The sequence below is a fragment of the Trichosurus vulpecula genome, chromosome 1 (assembly GCF_011100635.1).
Source record: "Trichosurus vulpecula isolate mTriVul1 chromosome 1, mTriVul1.pri, whole genome shotgun sequence".
In the NCBI taxonomy this organism is placed as follows: Eukaryota; Metazoa; Chordata; class Mammalia; order Diprotodontia; family Phalangeridae; genus Trichosurus; species Trichosurus vulpecula.
The window spans coordinates 259,806,997-259,826,571 of NC_050573.1; the positions used below are offsets into that span (position 1 = coordinate 259,806,997).

A 19,575-nucleotide genomic window follows, 5' to 3' on the forward strand; every position below is an offset into this window, starting at 1 on the left:
TAAACACTAAAACAAATCTGAATGACAGTGACAACTCAATATCACTATATTCTTATTTCATATTTTCTTTAATGTGGTTTAAAAATATATATGTTTGCATTCCACAAAATGGGGGTATGAGTAAAAAAGGAACTTTAGTTATTTCTGTTGATTCCAAATTTTGAAAAAGGTTTATTTTTTCATTCTATAATGGACAATTAACTTTATAACAATTACTGCTAATTTTATTTTAATTGAAAACAGTGAATGAGGTTGGGGAAATCAGCATCTGAAAATAGTGATCAGATCTGTAAAATCTACCATCTAGGAACTAAAAGTTAAAAGACATTTAATTAAAAAAACTCACCTTTGGAATTATTTTATTGATGCTTTTTTTTTTACATTACTCTTATGCCCCCATAACCCTTCCACATTGATAGAACTTTCCATTTGACACAATGAAATTGAACATGTTCAGAAATTTGCTGCCTTGGTTTACCTTAATTTCAACTGCGACATCTTAAAACAAAAGGAAATTGGTAAGCAAAATAAACCAGCTGATCTATCTATACCTCAACCAAGTCTGGCAGTATATGCAGCATCATGCATGCTCTGTCTATTCTCTGGTAAGACACAAAAACAGATTTCCTCACCAATCCTCTGGAATCAATATTTTTAACCAAATTCTTTAAAGACACAAACCTTTTCCCTTTTCTGCTCAGCAACATTTTTTTTGGCATAAATCAAACTAAGCTTCTCTTGATCCTTTAAAAATCGCCTCCGCAATCTTAGGATTTCTTCCCGTTCATCTATACCTAAAGTACAGGAAGAAAAAGTTATTATTAATATCAAATAATTGCAGAGGACCTAATTGGTGTTTGAGTTTTTATACCATATTTTAAAGTCTTAATTTCCCTTAAATTATTTAAATAATTCCCTAAGAGTTTCAGCATCTTTTGTAAGAACTAAATTCTCTAAAATATTTAGGGAACATGACACATATGGAAAAAGTCTAAGCTTTAATGGGGAACTTTGAAGTTACTTAGTAAAAATGAAACAAATTATTAAAACATTCATTTTATTTATACATCACTACCAATAAACTTTCCAAAAAAGTCAATGAACTAAACTTACCTAAGGGAAATGGTTTAAAGAAATAAGAAGGCTATCTCACCTTTACTCACACAATTCCTCCTTAACACTACTACATCTTAATCCCTGACATTTTCCACGCTGAAAGAATCTGGATCTTAGGCCATTACTGATTCATTACCTTTATTAATCTTTGAGACTGTCACCTCCAATCTCTTTATGAACTCATATAGGAACCAAGCAGCAACGTTTAAAACTCTCAATCTCCTAACATTTTTCCTTTGGCAATTCCTTGCTATTTAGAGCAAAAGATTTCCTTTAAGTAAGTTTTCATGGGAGAAGGGAAAGAATAATGATAGCAGGAAGGGCTGTAAGTGACTAAAAAGTGAGTGGTGCTGACAGTTAATGGTTCCTTGCAAGTTTTTGGTCACTTTTGGTCAGTATAAGATTCAGGCAGATACTGTAGCCCTAGGACTACTTTTATGGCCTCAAATCTGGAAGTGTTTTTAATAATTTTCAGAAGAAACATTAAGAACAAAGAGAAGAAAAGCATTGAGAGGCAGTTAACTTAGACGAAGGGTAAGAATAACAAGATAAGTTTGCCCCAAAGCTGATTTCCAAGAGCTCATTTAACTTTCTATCCACCTCAAAAAGAACAAGCATATTCTACTTGTAGCCTATATGGCACAGCTGCTATTTCAAAGCAGGAGAAAAATGGAGGGAGGGAAGAGATTAGGAGGACTTTCTCCTCACAGTCTTCCTTTTACAAATGAAAGAATAAAGAAGTTTACTCTGCATTTAATTTGCTTTAAGAAAAAACAAACGTTGAATGCATACTGTCTTAACACAGAAGTAAATGTATGTGCATAAATAACATAGGTGCAATGAATGTTAGTGATACGCTACCCAAACCACTGATGTGAAGTGTAGAAGGTTTCAAGTTACGTTAGTCCCTGTATTTCAGTTGTATAGCATTACTTTACCTTTGGTTTTGTTATCTACTTCATCTCCTGGCAATCCCAATCTTTTTTTCCCAAAATTAGGTCCCACTGATTTCAAGGCTGCCCTCTGAGGTTTGTCAGTTCTCTTACGAACAAACAGCAAGGAAGAAGACAATGATTCAGACAATGATGGATTTGTATATTCTGCAAATGTGTCAATGCTGCTCCCAGTTAACCAATTAAAAGAGTTTCTTCCAGCTGTAAAATAATTATAATTCCATTATAATAAGGCTATTACTTGAATTCAGACATACAATAACCCTCCCCAATTACCAGATATAGGAAAAGCCTTATAGAAGATAGTTCATAAATTAAGTATCAGTACTATCACCACAGTAGTGTGATATAGTGAATATTGCATCAAGACTAGGAATCAGACCTGGACTGTAATCCTGGATCTGTCACTCATTGGCACTGTGACCTCGAACAAACCTGGGCTTTAGTTTCACGATATTCAGATTTAACATATTTGATTTATTATTTTTAAGGTTTTCTTCTGTCTCCAAAATTCTATTACATACAAACACTATTACCAGTACTACTAAATGGAACCACTGCACTTGTCAAATAATTACAAAGCACATACACTTTCATAACCACTATAACAGAAAACTGTTAGGCTAATTAAAAAAACTTCAAGTTTACATAATCAGTTTTTTATTAGGTACTTCATTTTTTGGAACTGTGTTAATCAAAGGAAAACACAGAGAAACATTAACCAGTGCTGTGCATGTGCAGACCTGTACTGAAACAAAAGCAATAAAGTTGTATCTATTTCATTAATTTTCAAAAATATTAATTTTACTTTAGTCATGTATTCTCTTAAAATATCAGTTATTAAAATTAATATGATGACATGGAACTTATCTTTGCAGAAATGAAACTAAAGAATCATCTAAAATTAGGGATCTAATTGATATTTACCTGTATGTTGTGTAGGAGTAAATTCATAATGTTGTTGTGTAGCTCTTATCTGTTTAGTTTGAGGAAGTGAAAGGGAACCTTCTTGTGATCGGTTTCTAGTAGTATTCTGGGAGGCCTGAGTCTCAATAAACATTGGGGTGAGAACAGTACTTCGATAACGCCAATCAGAATCGATACTATATTCCTGTATGTGACCAAGTTTGAAATGACATTAAATAGCAGTAATGTTTTCCCCTTTTATCAACGATAAATTACCTTAAATTCAACATTGCCAGTAGCAAATTTACTTTTATTCAACTCTCTAAAACACGATCCTGTCAACTTGATATCGGATCATTCAACAGTGTATTTCCAAGAAACCCTCCCTCTTCATCTCTACCTCTCAGCTTCCCTAGCTTCCTTAAGGTCCCAGCTAAAACCTCACATTCTACAGGAAGCCTATCCTGAGCCTTCTTAATTCTAGCACCTTCCCTCTCTTAATTATTTCCTATTTATCCTGTACGTAGCTTATTGTCCATAGCTGTTTGAATGTTGCCTCCACCATTAGACAGTGAGCTCCTATAGAGCAAGAACTGTCTTCCACTTCTTCTTTTGTATCCCCAGCACATAGTAGGCACTTAATAAAAGTCTAATGACTGACTTTAACTCATTTTCTAGTCATATTTTTAATTAAGATTTTAAAATAATCTTTAAACTCAAATTGCTTCACTTTAAAAAATGCTCAATTCAAACTTATAATGTGATTATTCTATGACAATTACACAAGAAGGGATAAATAAGAATCTGAAATATTCAGTTTCATTGTTTTAAAAAGTTTTCCATCTTTCTAGCTAGTCTTATTATATATACAACACATTTACATACAATCAGAAAGATTTTAGTCCAACTTTTACAACATTAAAAAGAATTAAGATCTCCAAACTCCAAAGTTATGACTATTTCATGACATTTGTATTGCTCTTTTGTAGTTTTCCTTCATGCTGTAAAGGAATTAAACATTTTTTTAAAAAGTTTAATAACATTTACTTATAATTATGTAAAAAAGGACTTTACCTGGAATTTACATTCTGAAAGGGGATGTTCAAATATGCGTCTTGAATAATCTGGGCTCTTGCTGGTCATTTCAAGTAGAAAATTTGTTGCTAAACTCAAATAGTGCATTTCTATTTTAGTTGAGTATAAGGACCTCAGGGCCAGTAAGCGATCCAATATGTTCGATGGTAACCTGGTTTCATGACTCCAGAAATTTCTAATAATTAATCTGTAAGGAAAAAAAGGGGGAAAACACCCCATCCTATTACTAAAAGTAATACACCATACACCATGAAATGAAAGAGATTCAGGTTTTTAGACCAGCAAATATAAACAATCCTTTATTTCCTGACTAAATGATTTTCTCTTTCCTTTTCCGAAATGTTTAAAGATTAAATCATATCAATATATCAGATAGAGTAACTTTAAAAATCCAGATTTTAATATTAAAAAAAAAAAAGACGAGCAAAGGACATGAACAGGCAGTTCTCAAAAGAATTGCAAGCTATAAACAACCGTAGGAAAAACTGCTTTAAATCGCTAATAAGAGAAATGCAAATCAAAACAGCCCTGAGGTTTCACCTTACATCCTGCAAAAATACGCAAAGAAAACAAGAGATGGGGCAGCGAGGTGGCGCACTGAGTAGAGCACCGGCCCTGGAGTCAGGAGGACCTGAGTTCAAATCTGCCCTCAGACACTTGACACATGTACTAGCCGTGTGACCTTGGGCAAGTCACTTAACCCCAATTGCCCTGCCAAAAAACAAAAACAAAAAAAAAAAACAAGAAAACAAGAGATGAGAATAGTCAATGTTGGATGACAGGGAACACTTAGTGAAGTTGTGAATCAGTACAACCATTTAAGAAGGCCATTTGTAATTCTGTAAATAAATTGACTATAGATCCTTTGTTCTAGACATTCCATATCTATTTTTATACTCCAATGAAGTAAAATGATAAGATGTAAGTCCCCACGTGACTACACCAAAATAGTTATAGCTGCATTGGGAACAAAGTACATGCTCGTTGATTGGGGAATATCTAAACAAATTGTGGTATGTAAATGCTACAAGAAATGAAAGATATGATGAATACAAAGAACCATGGAAAGATGTCTATGACTTGATAAATAATGGAGTAAGCAGAGTAAAGAAAACAATAAATAAAATGACAACAATGGAAATAGAAAGAACCACAACAAAATAATCAAAAGTGAAATTACAAAGAATAAGCAAAGAAGAGATGAGAAAAAACCATCCTCTCCCCATTCCTTTACAAAGAGGGAAGGTCCACAGTTACAGTAAGCACATTTCACATATTTTCAGACTTTTTCAATATATTAATCAATTTTAAAGACTTTTCCCCATCTTTTTCTTTAAAAAACATTGTTATATAGGATGATGACTTTCTGGGAAGAAGAAAGAAGAGAGATGCCAGGAGAAAATTTGGTGGTGTGACAAAACAAAAGATATCAAAGGAAAGCCTTTTTTAAAAATAAGTTAAAAAAAGACCAGATGAATTAGACTGTAGCAAAATGTGTAAGTTAAAATTACAACAAATTCCCTAAAAATTATAATGCTTTTTGATATTATGTAGGATACTGACAATCACTTCACTCAAATGCCTTGCCCCTTGATATAATCCACTCTTGTGCAGAAATGTATGAAGTTTTGTTTTTTTTTTAAAGAAATCTGCTTATCATCTTGCTTCAATGTCAAATTATCATAATGGTTTATTCAAAATTTTAAAGTCTCAAACATTTAATTTAGAATAAATATGCATGGTAATAGCTTTACCCATATTTGAGGTTAATGAAGAAATACCTTAACATTTTAATTTCATATCTTAATTCACTTCAACACAAAAAAATCACATTCTTTGCCCAGACTGACTTCCCTTATAGATGACAGATAAAATGTAAAGAATTTTACAATGATTTGGTCACCTCTCTAACATGATTGTAATTTGAAAAATAATTATGTATCTGTAATTTTTAGAAGCTGCATCATGGAGAAGTTCCCTATGCCAATGAAATCACAGATCCAGACCAAACAATTAAAAAAAACCAGTTAAAATGTTACAGAGTTAAATTTAACTGAACAGTAGGAAAAAGGAGAATTTTATGAATCCATTATCTTGAAGTAAGTTTCTCAAACTATGATAAGTTGTATTGCTATACAAACAACTGCTAAAACTAATTTCACTGTCTTGGTTTTCGTATTCTAGAAGAATCACCTACTGAAGTCCAAGATTATCATCCATCAGTCCTTGAAGCAGTACTTCTTTTGCCAGCTTAAATACTTCCTGGGATTCTTCATCACTTTGGCTTTCTAGGTCCCTTCAAAAGATTAAAAAAAATGAGAATTATTAACTTCTACCTGGCTAGTTAAAAATAGTATGATTAATAAACTATTCTGAAGCAATAGACTGCCAGCTCACTTTCCATATACGTGCTGTTTTAAATTTAATTAAAAGGAATTTTCCTCAACCTGTTGAGGTTACATTATGAAAGATTTATGGGAAGATATGGGCAACAATTACACAGTAAGAGAAGGCATGGATATACTGCGATTTACAGTAGGTGAGGGAGTAGCCCTACATATGAGATTATGGTTCCATAGAAGTACCAAAGTATTACTTCCAGAATTAACAAAGACCAATTTCTATGTAGCAAGGAAGCCATGCTTTCTATGACACATATGCAACGAATAAAAGGAGTAACCAGGATAGTTTTGTCAAAAATATGACATCACCCTATCCTTTGTAAGCATCTTTTATCACCATCACTGCCACCTGACTATGACGGGGTAGTTGTGATAGAAATAATTTTTTTTTTGGTGGGGGAAGGCAGGGCAAGTGGGGTTAAGTGACTTGGCCAAGGTCACTCAGCTAGTAAGTGTCAAGTGTCTCAGGCCACATTTCAACTCAGGTCCTCCTGACTCCAGGGCTGGTGCTCTACTCACTGTGCCACCTAGCTGCCCCGTTGTGGTAGAAATAAAGCAACAAGAAAGAGAAGAATCAGAACAGAGATGAAGAAAATAAAAATATATTAAAAGGCTCTTCTGGGGCCACTGTAACAAATGGTGAGATGTATTTTGACCATTCTAAGAAATGATGGGTAGCATGCTATCTCAACCCCTGCATATATATCTGTATATCTATACGTACAGATAGAGAGATCTAGATACACAGCTTTCTCCTCTAAAAGAAGAAAAGAAAAGTACATATACAATACCTCCCTCTTCTGGACAAATCTCAGAATAGTATCATAAGATGCTTTTTAGATGTTTTAGGGGAAGAGACTTTCACAATTCACCTTTGACAAAAAATAGTCTATACATACTGGTTACGATGGGTACATAGTCGTTACACAAAGATATGTTTTATAATATGTCATAAAGTACCAGCACCCTTGAGGTATTTTGTGGAATGCCAAATGTGTCATATCGTCCTTGAAATACAGGGTATTATTAAGAATGGAATGGAGCTCTGCTAAAAATCCATACCTGTAGTTATCATGAATCCACATCAGGATGTTATACATTTTTTCCCGACACACTGGAGAAGGATGAGAGATGAACTCTACAACACAACTTAGAAGTTCTCGTAGTTCTACTGGTTTCAGTTTTGCTAGCATTGTATAAATTATATCCAAACATACTTTTTGTCTTTCATCATCTCTAGAGTGAAAGATAACAAAAACACTAGTTACATAATCTTCCTTACTTTACTTTCTTCATCACAAAGTATGTACAAAGCACCCCTGTGTATGTGATTGTGGGTTATGTAACTGAAAATGAATTACAAGAACATTGAACAACTATGACTTTATAGAACTTTAGAGAAAAGCATGCCTCCCCTTCACTCACAGAGAGATGGTGGCCTACAAGTGCAGAATAATGCATTCATTGTCAGACACGGCCAATGTATAGATTCGTTTTGCTTAACTTCTTTTATTATTTTTAATAAGGGCTGGTTCTATTGCTCTGGGAGTAGGGGAGAGATCACTGGTAGTGACAGATGTTCAGAGGAAAGTACAACAAAACAAGTATTTTTTTAAAAAAAAATCAATTACAATATCAAACTAAACACTTAGAAGGATTCTATGATAAAGAAAATGGTTTCAAACACCAATGCTTTGCATACAACATGCACTCAGTATCTACTAAGTTTGTTCTGATTTTAAAATAGAGCTATTATAAACAAACTAGGGAAACAGCAAAATGTATCTGACCTACAAAATTACTTTTAGTTCATTGTCCACCCTGTAACGTGCCTTTCTGTTCATTCATTATAAATCTATTAGTAGCCATAGACATAAGTTTGCTGCAAGTAAACTTCATCTGCTCCACACTCTCAAAGGGGACTCTTCATATTCCATCTCTGGATCAAAATATTCAGAAGCACAGACTCTTAAGAGATGGAGGGGTCCTTGGTAATCACCTTCTCTGACCTCCTCATTTTGCAGATGAAGAAAATGAGAGCCAAGAGGTGAAATGACTATATAAATGAGTTAGTGGTAGAGCTAAGACTAAGACTGACTAGCTGGAACTGAAGCTCAGATCAGAGCTCTTTTCCACCTCATTCATACTTTGGTGTCTATTCCATGCACTCACTGACTGAAGAGCCAAAGCATATGGATGGCGACTGCCCTGCTCACCGATGTCTCATGATCTGGATGAAATCCTTACTCTTCAACTGTAAGAAGAGATCACGTGTTTCTTCTGCACGACAAAGTACCACCTCCAAACATAACGTTTTCATCACTCCATGAAATTTTGGCAGCAAGAAGAACACAGCATTCATAAACCTCGAAATGGATATTAATAAACAGGATGAAGAATAACAACACTTCCCCATCACCGAAAACAAGAAAATGTTCATCATAACTCAATATCCTACCTATCAGCAAGAGGAGGGAAAGTCTTCACTGCTTTATTTAAACACACAATAAATTTGTCCTCCTTAGTATTCTGATGTTGTTTCAGTTGTTTGACAACTAATTCAAAAACTGAATCCTCCAGCACCTGGAAGATTAAATAAACTTTAAAACAATGAAAAACACTGAAAACTTAAGGACACGTTCTGTCAACTACTAGTGAAAAATTATACTTTTGCTATTTAAGTGAACAGAAATGAAAAGTAATGGATTCAAAAAAAATTTTAAAAAGAAAATGGATTCACCTAGAAACAAATATATAATAATTTACATTGGTAGTACTTTTAAGCTTTGTAAACTGCCTACTTCACAACAAACGTGTGCGATAGGTATTTCTCATTTTACAGCTAAGGAAATCAATCAAATCAAGAGATTAGAGGCAGCGAGGCAGCAGAGTACCATGTACTATACACTGGGTTAAGGTGCTATAGATCACAAGGAGCTCATAATTCAGTAGGGAATAAGACATGGTACACAAATAATTATGATGATAGTTAGAATGTGTGTCAGGCACAGGAGAGTTTAAAGGGACAAGAACGAGATCCTGAGACGGTAGGAAATAACTTCCAAGTGTTCCCTAATTTTGAATCTTTTCTCCCAAAGAAGCATACAATTATAACAAAATGCCTAAATAGTATCCTCACTGCTTTTTCTTCTGAAAAGAAATACACCAAGACCCAAGCGTGAAATTAATCAGCAAGATGCTGTTTCAACTAAGAAAAGCTGACACGAGGGAAAAAACAACAAATTTGCTAGTAGGAGATAATAGTGAATAGTCAGTAAAATAGCGATACTACTGAACACAGTAAGTCCAAGCTCCAACTTTCAAGAGTTTGCTAAAGGTATTTTAAGCAATTACTAAACTACGTAAAGACTTCTTTTTAATGTGAATTTCAAATTTACTTAAATTGGATAGACTGCGCTGGCGAGAATTCATATTGTATGTCAAAATACCCATTTCCTTAAATAAACTTTAAAATATCAAGAGTTACTATTTCCCCATATATTCTTCAGTAACACAGTTCAAGAAATAAATAACACACAGTACAAAAGAAAGGAAAAGAGTTGCAAGACTGCCTTTGTTTCTTCCATACTTGCAAAGATATGTTCATTGGAGTGGGTACTCACATCCTCCACCAACATAGACCATATTCTCCTGTATGCCTTAGCAGACAGCTGCAGTCAAGAGACCTGATCAAGCAGTGGCAAAATTGCTGGTGACAGGGCTACTGAAACTAAGAAAGCCTTATTCTTAGACAAGAGAACATGGTATACTTCCTAGTTAAAGAACTTCTAGCTTGGTAAAGTCTGCCACAGTTTGCACTTTTACTAGCAAAAGTCTTTTACAAGCCAGGGTGACCTCCAAGAGGCATCAGAGTCTAACAACTACTACTTCCAAACTTAAAGGCTTTAGTATTAAAAGAGATTATCTTTATAGCATTCATACTGATGAGGTCAGATTGTGTTACAGCCGGTACATCTTTAAAGAATTTCAAAGACTCAGGCCAACTCCAAGCCAGTTTGAGACATTTTATTATGGTTCTGAGGTTTCACCCTCTGGTGAGTGCTTAAATTTCTTAAGGAAATTAGCAATATCAGTAAGGCAGGACAGACAATTTTATAGAGTATATGATGCTGATTACATACAAACAAAATTTACACAGAATATAGGAACATGATTAATATTAAAAAGGCAGGAGGGTTTTTTTTAAGGGATTAGGGAATAAGGGAAGGGTCCCATCCTCAGTGAAACTGCACATGCCATTACCCACAATTCATACAGAAAAATCCACTGGGGGGAAGAGAATGTATGTATGATGATATTATAATAAACCTCTCTACATCATAAGTTTATTCTAGGTCAGTTCTTTACTATTATTGCCCAGGTCATATCTTGGGGTGGGCCCCTTTTATGGTTTGGTGGTCAAGCATCCTGTTGGTGCTTTCTGATTGGCTAACTATTGTGGTCCTGTCTGGTCAAGTTGGATGATGTGGTTGTGGTTAAGTGCATGGGCACACCTGTTTCTGTGGGAAATATGTGAACTGGATCTGGGGGCAGAGGCTAGCTAGATGATTGGGTCTGAGGGCAATGGCTAGCTAGGGGCAGTGGTTATATTAAGCTTAGGAGCAGTAGCTAGCCAGGGATAGTGGGTCTGCTGTCCAGTGAGGCCTATGATTGAGTTTAGGGGCCTGTGATGTGGCTAAAGCCAGAATGTGTGGCCAAATCAGAGCATGCCTGCTGTTCAGTGGGGCCCAAAAGGAAGTTAAAATACTGGGGCTGGGGGCAGCTTTGTTAGGATTCCATCAAATATTACACTGACTGACCTTTCCTACTCCTTGTAATAGTATGATGGATAGCATAATGAATGGCTAGTTAGATAAGATTTGATTTTAAACACACAAACAGAAAATAAATTATAGTTGACACAGCATTTACAAAATAACAGAGCTGAAAGGGACAGTAGAAAAGGGTGTATTAACAACTTTTTGTGTCATGGACCTATCTGGTAGTCTGGTCAAGCCTATGGACTCCTCGGAATATTTTTAAATACAAGGCTTACAAAAGGAAACCAATTATATTGAAATATTGTTGTTAAAACAAAAAAAAGTTTGCAGACTCCAGGTTAATAATCCCTATGTTAAGAGCTCCTATCTTAATAGTTATCTAATCCAATCTGTTACCTGATCAAGAAGTCCTTCTTCAGCAACTTCAATAAGGGATCATCTAGACACTGCTTCAAGACTTTGAGTAAAGGAGAATCTGCTAACTTCCTAGGGCAGAACATTCCTCTTTGGGATAATTCCAAGTATTAGGAAGTCTTCTTCCTTACCACCAAGCCGAAAATCTACCTCTCGATAACTTGGTCCTAGTCATTCAGTAACTATATTACTCAGTTACTTAGTAACACTGCGCCTAGTTCTGCCCTTGGTGACTAAATGAAATAGTTCTAATAACGCCCCTTCCAAATTATACCCCTTCAAATATTTAAATGACAATAACTAATATTTACATAGAACTTTAAAGTTTGTATAGCACTACATCTCTAGGCCATCTCCAGTTGTCCTGATCTGTATCTGGCCACTGGACCCAGAGGGTTGGTTGGTTATTGTCCTTCACTCTCAAAGAGGACCAAAATGACATCACTATGCTAGAGTCAAGTTTCAGTGTGTTCAACTGTGGGTGATCAGACCAATACTAACTCAGAATGCTCTACCACATGTCAGGCACAAATAATCCATGAAAACATTTGGGGTGGATTCTCTAAATTTGCACATCTCATGTTTCTTTTGAGCCATTTCAATTCTGCTTTGCTCATAAAGCACAGCACCTTCTCTGATGGGGGCACGCCATGCTGAGAGGTCCTCTGCCAGTGTCTCTCATGTCACATAATCAATTTCAGATTTAAGAGAGACCTTGAGCGTGTCCTTAGATCACTTCTTCTGACCACCATGTAAATGCTTTCCCTGTGTGAGTTCTTTTTGGCAAGCGTATGTTTTGCATTCGAACAACATGGCCAGTCCATCAGAGTTGTGCTCACTGAAATAGAATTTGAGTACTTGGCAGTTTAGTTACAGAAAGGACCTGAGTGCCTGGTATCTTATCCTGCTAGATGATCTTCAGAATCTTCCTAAGATAGTTCAAATGGAAGTGATTCAGTTTCCTGGCCTGGTGCTGGTAGACTGCCCAGGTTTCACAGGCATACAACAATAAGGCCAGTACAATGGCTCTGTAGACCTTCAGTTTGGTAATCAGTCTAATATCTCTTCTCTCCTATACTTTTCTTTGGGGCCTTCCAAACACTGAGCTAGTGCATTGGTAACAAAGGTGGGGCCAATGAAGGGAGGTCTGATTACATCTTCGCTCCCAAGTAGGCCCAGAACCCCTAGCTACTAGGTGCTAAGCCGATGTGGGGCGTGAAGCCCCCAGGGTCCTAAAGGCAGTTGCTAAGACTAGAGCCAATAGTAAGAGCTGAAGTTCTGGTCGCTCAGATGACGTTTGATAACTGCTAAAGAGTGCATAAAAAGGGAAGACAGAGCTATTTGTTTAGGGCTCTCACTCTTGGCAATGTGCTGATGTGGAGACTCCACACAACTGTAGTTAAGAGCCCTCCGGATTGTAAACCTGGATGTTCGGACTTTGTTAAACTCTGGTAATGATGCGTTGAGATTTGCATCAGACAAGGTCTGTCTGTTGATGTTTGTAATTTGTTTGTATTTGCTCTGAAGCTCACTCAGGGTGCTGGCTTTTCCCCGAGCTGAGTGAATGACATTTGTATGTTGGAATAAAGTAAGATTGTTAACCCCTTAACGTTGCTTTCCTTAGTAAAGCAGATGAAAAGAACCTGGGCTTGCAGCGTTCTTGTTGTTGGGCTCTTGTTCGTTTTTCACTCCCACAGCAGCCGCTAGCTGAAATGTTGAAACAGCTAGCTCTGGCAATGCGTGCATCAACTTCATTATCAACGTACACATCCCTGGAAAGTACACTACCAAGGTAAATGAACTTATCCACGGCACTCAAAACTTCTCCATTTGATGGTTCCACGTATAGATGGTGTGGTGGTGGCTGATGGAGCATCTGTGTTTTCTTGGTGTTGTTAGGCCAAAATTAGCACAAGCAGCACAAAATAGATCTGTATTTTGTTGCATCTCAGCTTCAGAGGCTGCAATGAGTGCACAATCATCTGCAAACAGAAAATCACACACCAATACTTCTTCCACTTTGGTCTTGGCTTGTAGCCTTTTCAAAGTTGAAGAATTTACCATCAGTGCAGTAGCTGACCTTGATGCCGTGTTCATTCTCATTAAAAGCATTTGACAACATGACTGAAAACAGAGAGCTCCGCAGGATAAAACAAGGCAGGTGATTTTGCACAGCTCTCCCTCACTTAAATCCAATTCACTTGCAAGTCATGGCATCATCTTCCTGATGTCATGTTCCTATCCCATCCTCTCTCCACATGAGGTATCATGCCCTTACCTAAGGGCGCACTGCCCAAAGAAAGGTAAATTTGGAAGGCTGAAACCTATCTAGTTATCTTGGGGTTTATTGGCTAGATTTCTTTCTTAAAGACCATGCCTTAAACCTAATTCACTGGGCTCTCATTGATTGGCTAACAATAGGTCCCTACCCAAACACCACTTAAAGGTTACACTTTGGGCCCAGATGGCTCAGAGTGAATATAAATAGTAATTGTTTCTCTTTTGGTCAGAAACCCTGTGGGTCTTCCCCTCCCGGTTTAATTTTTTTTTTAATTCAAGGGGCCATCCCTTGGCTAACTTCTTAAACAGCTCTAATCATTGAATGTGTGAGTGTTGCCTCAAAGAGAGAACTCAGAAAGGTCTTCGCTTAAAAAGACCAAGGCCTCCCACTGGATCCTGGGCCATCTCTAATTGTCCTGATCTATATCTGGCCACTGGACCCAGATGGCTCCCGAGGAAAAAGTGAGGCCGATAACTTTGCACAGCCTTCTCTCATTTAAATCTGATTCACATCCAAGTCATGGCGTCATGTTCCTGATGTCATGGTCCTCTTCAAGAACGAAGGACAAACCACACAAAGCACTTTATCTATATGCAAGGTACACTGTCCCTTTAGGATAAATGGCATACTTTAGTGCTAAAAAGGGCAGAAAAATATAACTTTTATATTAGCTGTCAAAGTATGTAAGATATTGCCATTGCTATAGATCAATAGTTTGATAGCTAAAATAGATAGGAAAAGAACTCTGATTTAATAAAAACTGCTAATATATGTTTATTCAAAACCCTTTTCAAAGAGCATTTGAGCAATTTTGGACTGAAAATAAAGTGTGTTATAAGTATAAAAGTTTAAATACCCTTGTGAATAACGTAAAATTATGCCTTACTTGTGTGGAACAGTTTGATTTTATACAGGGACAAAGGAATATCTTTTTCTTATTGAGAACTGAAGAAATATAAATAGAAAGAAATAGCAGACAAGCTTGGATTACGGCTAAAATGGGTAAAACAAACAACAAAAAAAGAAATTTTATACACACCCCTATAAATATTTAGAGGCTGAGGTATAATTTTTAAAAGACTATAGATTTCCTCGGGGAAGTCTGGGGTGAAAAGTGAGCCACTAAGAAGAGTTAGGAGGATCCTCATTTAAGCCCCAGAAATAGATAGTTAAAAACCTGGAAGACTCTGACATAGCAACCTGAGAAAAACTAAAGATGGAACACTGGAGCAGAGAAGAGGCTCTTATCCATGCTCTAGCAATGGGAAGTAGTCAGCTGACAGGAAGCTTCAGCTAAGTTTTTCCTAATTGATGACTTCACTGGCCAAGAGCTTCTGTCACCAGCTGGTGCTATCTGGAACTGAAGCTTTTAATAAATGCCTGCTGCTTTTTGCCGTCACCTCTAAATTGAGAAGGAAAAGCAGAAGGGGATTTACAGCAGTCTACATCCTGGTATTTAGGCTTGTTTGCCTGGCGTAAAGAGTCAACCTGAGAGTTATGTTGATGGGAGACCCACCGACATCTGGGGGAGCAAAAAATTCGGCTGGTCTGTCTGAACAGCCTAGACACGGCCAGTTAGATGAGTTCTGTAGTTTTTTGGCTTAAAGAGAACTGCTACTTACAGAACATCTTTTAAGAGTCACTGTTAAGTTGAAAGAGCTCATAAATGCATTTTTTGCTGTTTAATTGTCTGACTCTGTGACACTCTTTTGGGGTTTTTTTGGCAAAGACACTGGAGTGGTTTGTCATTTCCTTCTCCAGCTCATTTTATAGATGAAGAAACTGAGGTAAACAGAGTTAAGTGACTTGCCCAGCAGCCAGTGTGAGGTCACATCTGAACTCAGGAAGATGAGTTTTCTGACTCCAGAACTGGCACTCTACCCACTGTGCTTACCTAGGAATAGTGAGGACCAACTGTCAAGAGTTAACAGAGAAGCAGCTTCCTATGGTGTAGATATTCCTGAATGGACTAATGACATCAAAGCCTACAGTTCAGAGTTGGGAGTGCTTCCCCTAAGTGTGTGCACATTCTCTGCAAGCCCCCCACCCGAACCCCCCCAGACAGAGAGTGCATTAGTGAGAGAATGTGGTACAGGTTTATGTGTTCATTGTGATATATTCTGAATCTGCTTTAATATATTAGTATTTTGTATTATTTCTTTTATCTATTTGTTAAGCAATATAATGCAACTAATATGAGCACGGTTTTGTAGGGTATCTGGGGTAGGTATGCCTTCTCCTGGACCCCCACAACATCAAAAAATACAGATTTAGATCACCCCCCTCACAGGGATGTGTCAACAACCCCTACTTCCCTCTGGGTGGCCTCACCCATGCAAGCCATATAATCTCCAGCACTGACATTCCCTGTATTCACTAGATCCAATCCAGTTACTTTCACCATCTTTGTTATCTGCTTCTATAAGCACATCTAGGACTGTGATATTTGGGTGCAAGTGTGGTGGTTTCACTATCCTTGATGGAAAAAACTTGCTAAAAGACATTCTGCACCTCTCCTCCATCTTTCCTGTTTGTTCCTCTTTGACTGTCATCTGTAAATGTCCTTAGGATGAATTTAGTTAGACAGCTATGCAAAGCTCTCTTTAAACTAGTTTCACCCTCCCCACTGTTTCTCTCTGATTCATGGGATGATGCTGTTCATAGTTGTCAATCTTCCTTCTTTGTAAAGTTTTACAAATAAATTTACATTCTAAATTGGTGTTGCCTTTGGCAGCCATCTCTCTTCATGTGGGAATTATATCCAGCATTTGCGAAGGCATTTTCTGGGCTTTTTTGGTTTTCTTGTGGCATCTAATTTGTGCTGGTTAAACTACTATCCGATTATCAATGCTATTTCTTTGTAAAGTTCCCATTTTTTATGGCATTACTCATTGAAATAATTCATGGTTAAGTCATTTGAAGCATATACCATACTTTTTTCTCATTTTCCCTCTTTTTGTTTTTTTATAATTCTAATCATACAAGCTGATGGTCTGACTGTACACAAATAGCTGACTTGGAGAAAATTACCACATCAATAACAAATCTTTTTCTGTCTATGAAAATATCTTTTGGTATTACTTGTCCATGTCCATGTCACGTCCAGTATCTGTGAAATTTCTTATTCCTTCTTTCTGAAACTCATCCTCATTTTTTTTGCAAACAAATCACCAAACATCAATATGCATATTGATATGATTTGGGAAGACTTAACAAGTTCTTCATAGAATTTCCTTACCAGTTAATTCACAGCAACCAATGTTGTTGTGTAAAGTAATATAGTGCAATGTAAACTGCATTTATTTTCATGAGAGTCTTTTTCTAAATACTTACTTTTAGTGCTGCAATATGTGAAGACTAAAGGTTCCATGAAAACATGTTTCTTGTTGCCTCTGGGCATATAATAAAACTCATTTTATCAATCTCTTTTTTTGGAAAATCAAGTCTCAAAAAAAATTAAGTATTTCACTGTTTTTGTCATTCTTATTAGCATGAGCTACAAAGTATAAAGGACGTGATTTCTGATTCTGATTGGTAAAATGTGAGGGGAGAGATTTTTGAAAAGAGGAAAACTTTACATATTACATGCCACCACAAGCCATTTTCCTTTCTTTCCCTAATTCTGTCATTACTTAATGACAATCCTTTTGTCTATTAAAAGTTGAGCACAGCTTTCTCCAAAACCAGTACCTTCTTAATGACCTATTTCAAACTGCTACGAACACTAAGTCTACTTAGTTCTCGACAAATAGCACTTGGCACAATTCAATCTGTAGCATGCCATTTAAATGCCTTTTGATGTTCATTAGTTATTTAGTCATAGAATATTTCCCTAAACTTTTTTGGGTAAAATAACATGCTTTTTATTCAAGATTTATCTAAAGACACATAACGGCTTTATCACAAGCTCTTCAGCTTCGCATTTGAGGCCATTTAAAAAAATACATCTCTAACCTACCTTACTCCCCGCTTCATATGCCTTGTATTCTATCTAAACTTTATTACTCCTCATCCCTTAAATATATTCTACTTTTGGCTCCTGTGCCTTTCTTCTGTCTCCTAAATCTGAAATATTCTGCCTCCAGATTTCTGTCAGCTGAATATCTCCCTTTCTTTCAAGCACCATGCTCTTTATGTGGTTTTCCTTCTCTAATACATTCAGGTAAAAAGGATTCATCCTTTCTCTAAGCTCTCATGGCACTGGTCTTTTCCTTTGAATTTTCACATTCTACACTAATGGATCAGAAGTTCCTTGGGAAAAAAAAGGGACTATTTCTTAGGGCCTACAAAAAGATTTTCTATGTAACAGGCATTCAATATATTGATTCAATTACAAATTATCATAAGAAAAAGTAATTTACATAACAGTTCACTTACATTTTCCTTCTTAGCAATATATTGAAGAATTAATCCCAACACTTCTGCTGCAGCTGCATACACTTCTTTATACTTTACAAAAGACATATTGTTGACCAAAGCTTGAAAGTATCTACAAATTACAAACAGAGGAAACAAATTTGTATAAAATCATTCAATTAGTTTGCTATGATCCAAACTACACATATAAAATGAAGTACAACTGGTAGGAAGCAGTGAAGTCTGGTTTATGTCTTTATTTTTCTCCAGGTCACAGGCTTGAGTTACTATATAACTGCATTCTGTACTTTCTTATCTTTATGTATTTTTTCTAATTCAATACTCATTTAGAATTCTCTAATAGATCATGTATGTGACTGAATACAGAAATAACTTCTCCATCTACGAATAATCAATATAAACCTGGCTCTACAATCTCTCAACATTATTCATCATCATTATTAGCATAAGGTATAAAATTCAAGGTATAAAGGATACTATTTCATATTCTGTTATAACATTATCTGTATGTATTATGAAATAAGTACATTGTGCACATTTAAACCTGAAATTTTAGCATGTCAGGACAGTGAACCAATAAGAATTCTTATTCTAATCAAACTCAATGACTTGGGCATGTTATTTTGGATCTTTGATCCTCAGGTTTTCTCATCTATAAAATGAGAATTAAATCTAGGATCCTATGAAAATATATATTTTCTGTTGTACTGGGAAAAGAGGCAAAAGAGGCAATAACAATGAATTTCTTTTGAAATCAAGAATTTCCTATTTCTCTCAGGTGTAAATCTATTATGAACCAACAAATAAAATTCTCTGAAATATTTCTCATATTCTTACAACACAATCCCTCACACTAAATGTCCTTCTTAAATCATTAAAAAAGAATATTTTTTATTGACTTGGATTCTGGTCTGTTGCATTGAAATTTTAAATGAACAGCTTTATTCCATTTTACTTAATCTGGCTCAACTACATTTTAACAGATAAAAACATCAATGCAAAAAGATGAGATTCTCACCTTGTACTTTCAATACCACTTTTTGAATCATAGGGAGGTAAGTTATTTGCCATTATAATTCCTAATAACTGAATTCCTACTGAATTGTCTTTTGAGTTGGGGTCTCTATTGGAAAACTTCTCAAATATTATCCTGAAACGCAAGAACAAACCAAAAACAACTATAAATAAATGGTCCATTAAGTTGTAAATAAACAATGATAAAAAATACCTTTGAAAAGTATAAACCAGAA

General features: G+C 36.0%; 1 protein-coding gene across 1 annotated transcript in view; it reads right to left on the reverse strand.

Annotated features, from left to right (window-relative positions):
* The window catches only part of PRKDC (protein kinase, DNA-activated, catalytic subunit), a 167,295-nt gene that overhangs the window by 51,732 nt on the left and 95,988 nt on the right, over positions 1 to 19,575 (reverse strand). The window contains exons 51-60 of the mRNA XM_036737168.1: positions 19,344 to 19,475; positions 18,326 to 18,437; positions 8,931 to 9,055; positions 8,689 to 8,838; positions 7,535 to 7,708; positions 6,268 to 6,366; positions 4,050 to 4,257; positions 2,997 to 3,180; positions 2,055 to 2,270; positions 682 to 794 (exon numbers count right to left, since the gene is read on the reverse strand). Coding sequence (XP_036593063.1) covers positions 682 to 794; positions 2,055 to 2,270; positions 2,997 to 3,180; positions 4,050 to 4,257; positions 6,268 to 6,366; positions 7,535 to 7,708; positions 8,689 to 8,838; positions 8,931 to 9,055; positions 18,326 to 18,437; positions 19,344 to 19,475 — 1,513 coding nt within the window. The remainder of the gene's footprint in view (positions 1 to 681; positions 795 to 2,054; positions 2,271 to 2,996; positions 3,181 to 4,049; positions 4,258 to 6,267; positions 6,367 to 7,534; positions 7,709 to 8,688; positions 8,839 to 8,930; positions 9,056 to 18,325; positions 18,438 to 19,343; positions 19,476 to 19,575) is intronic.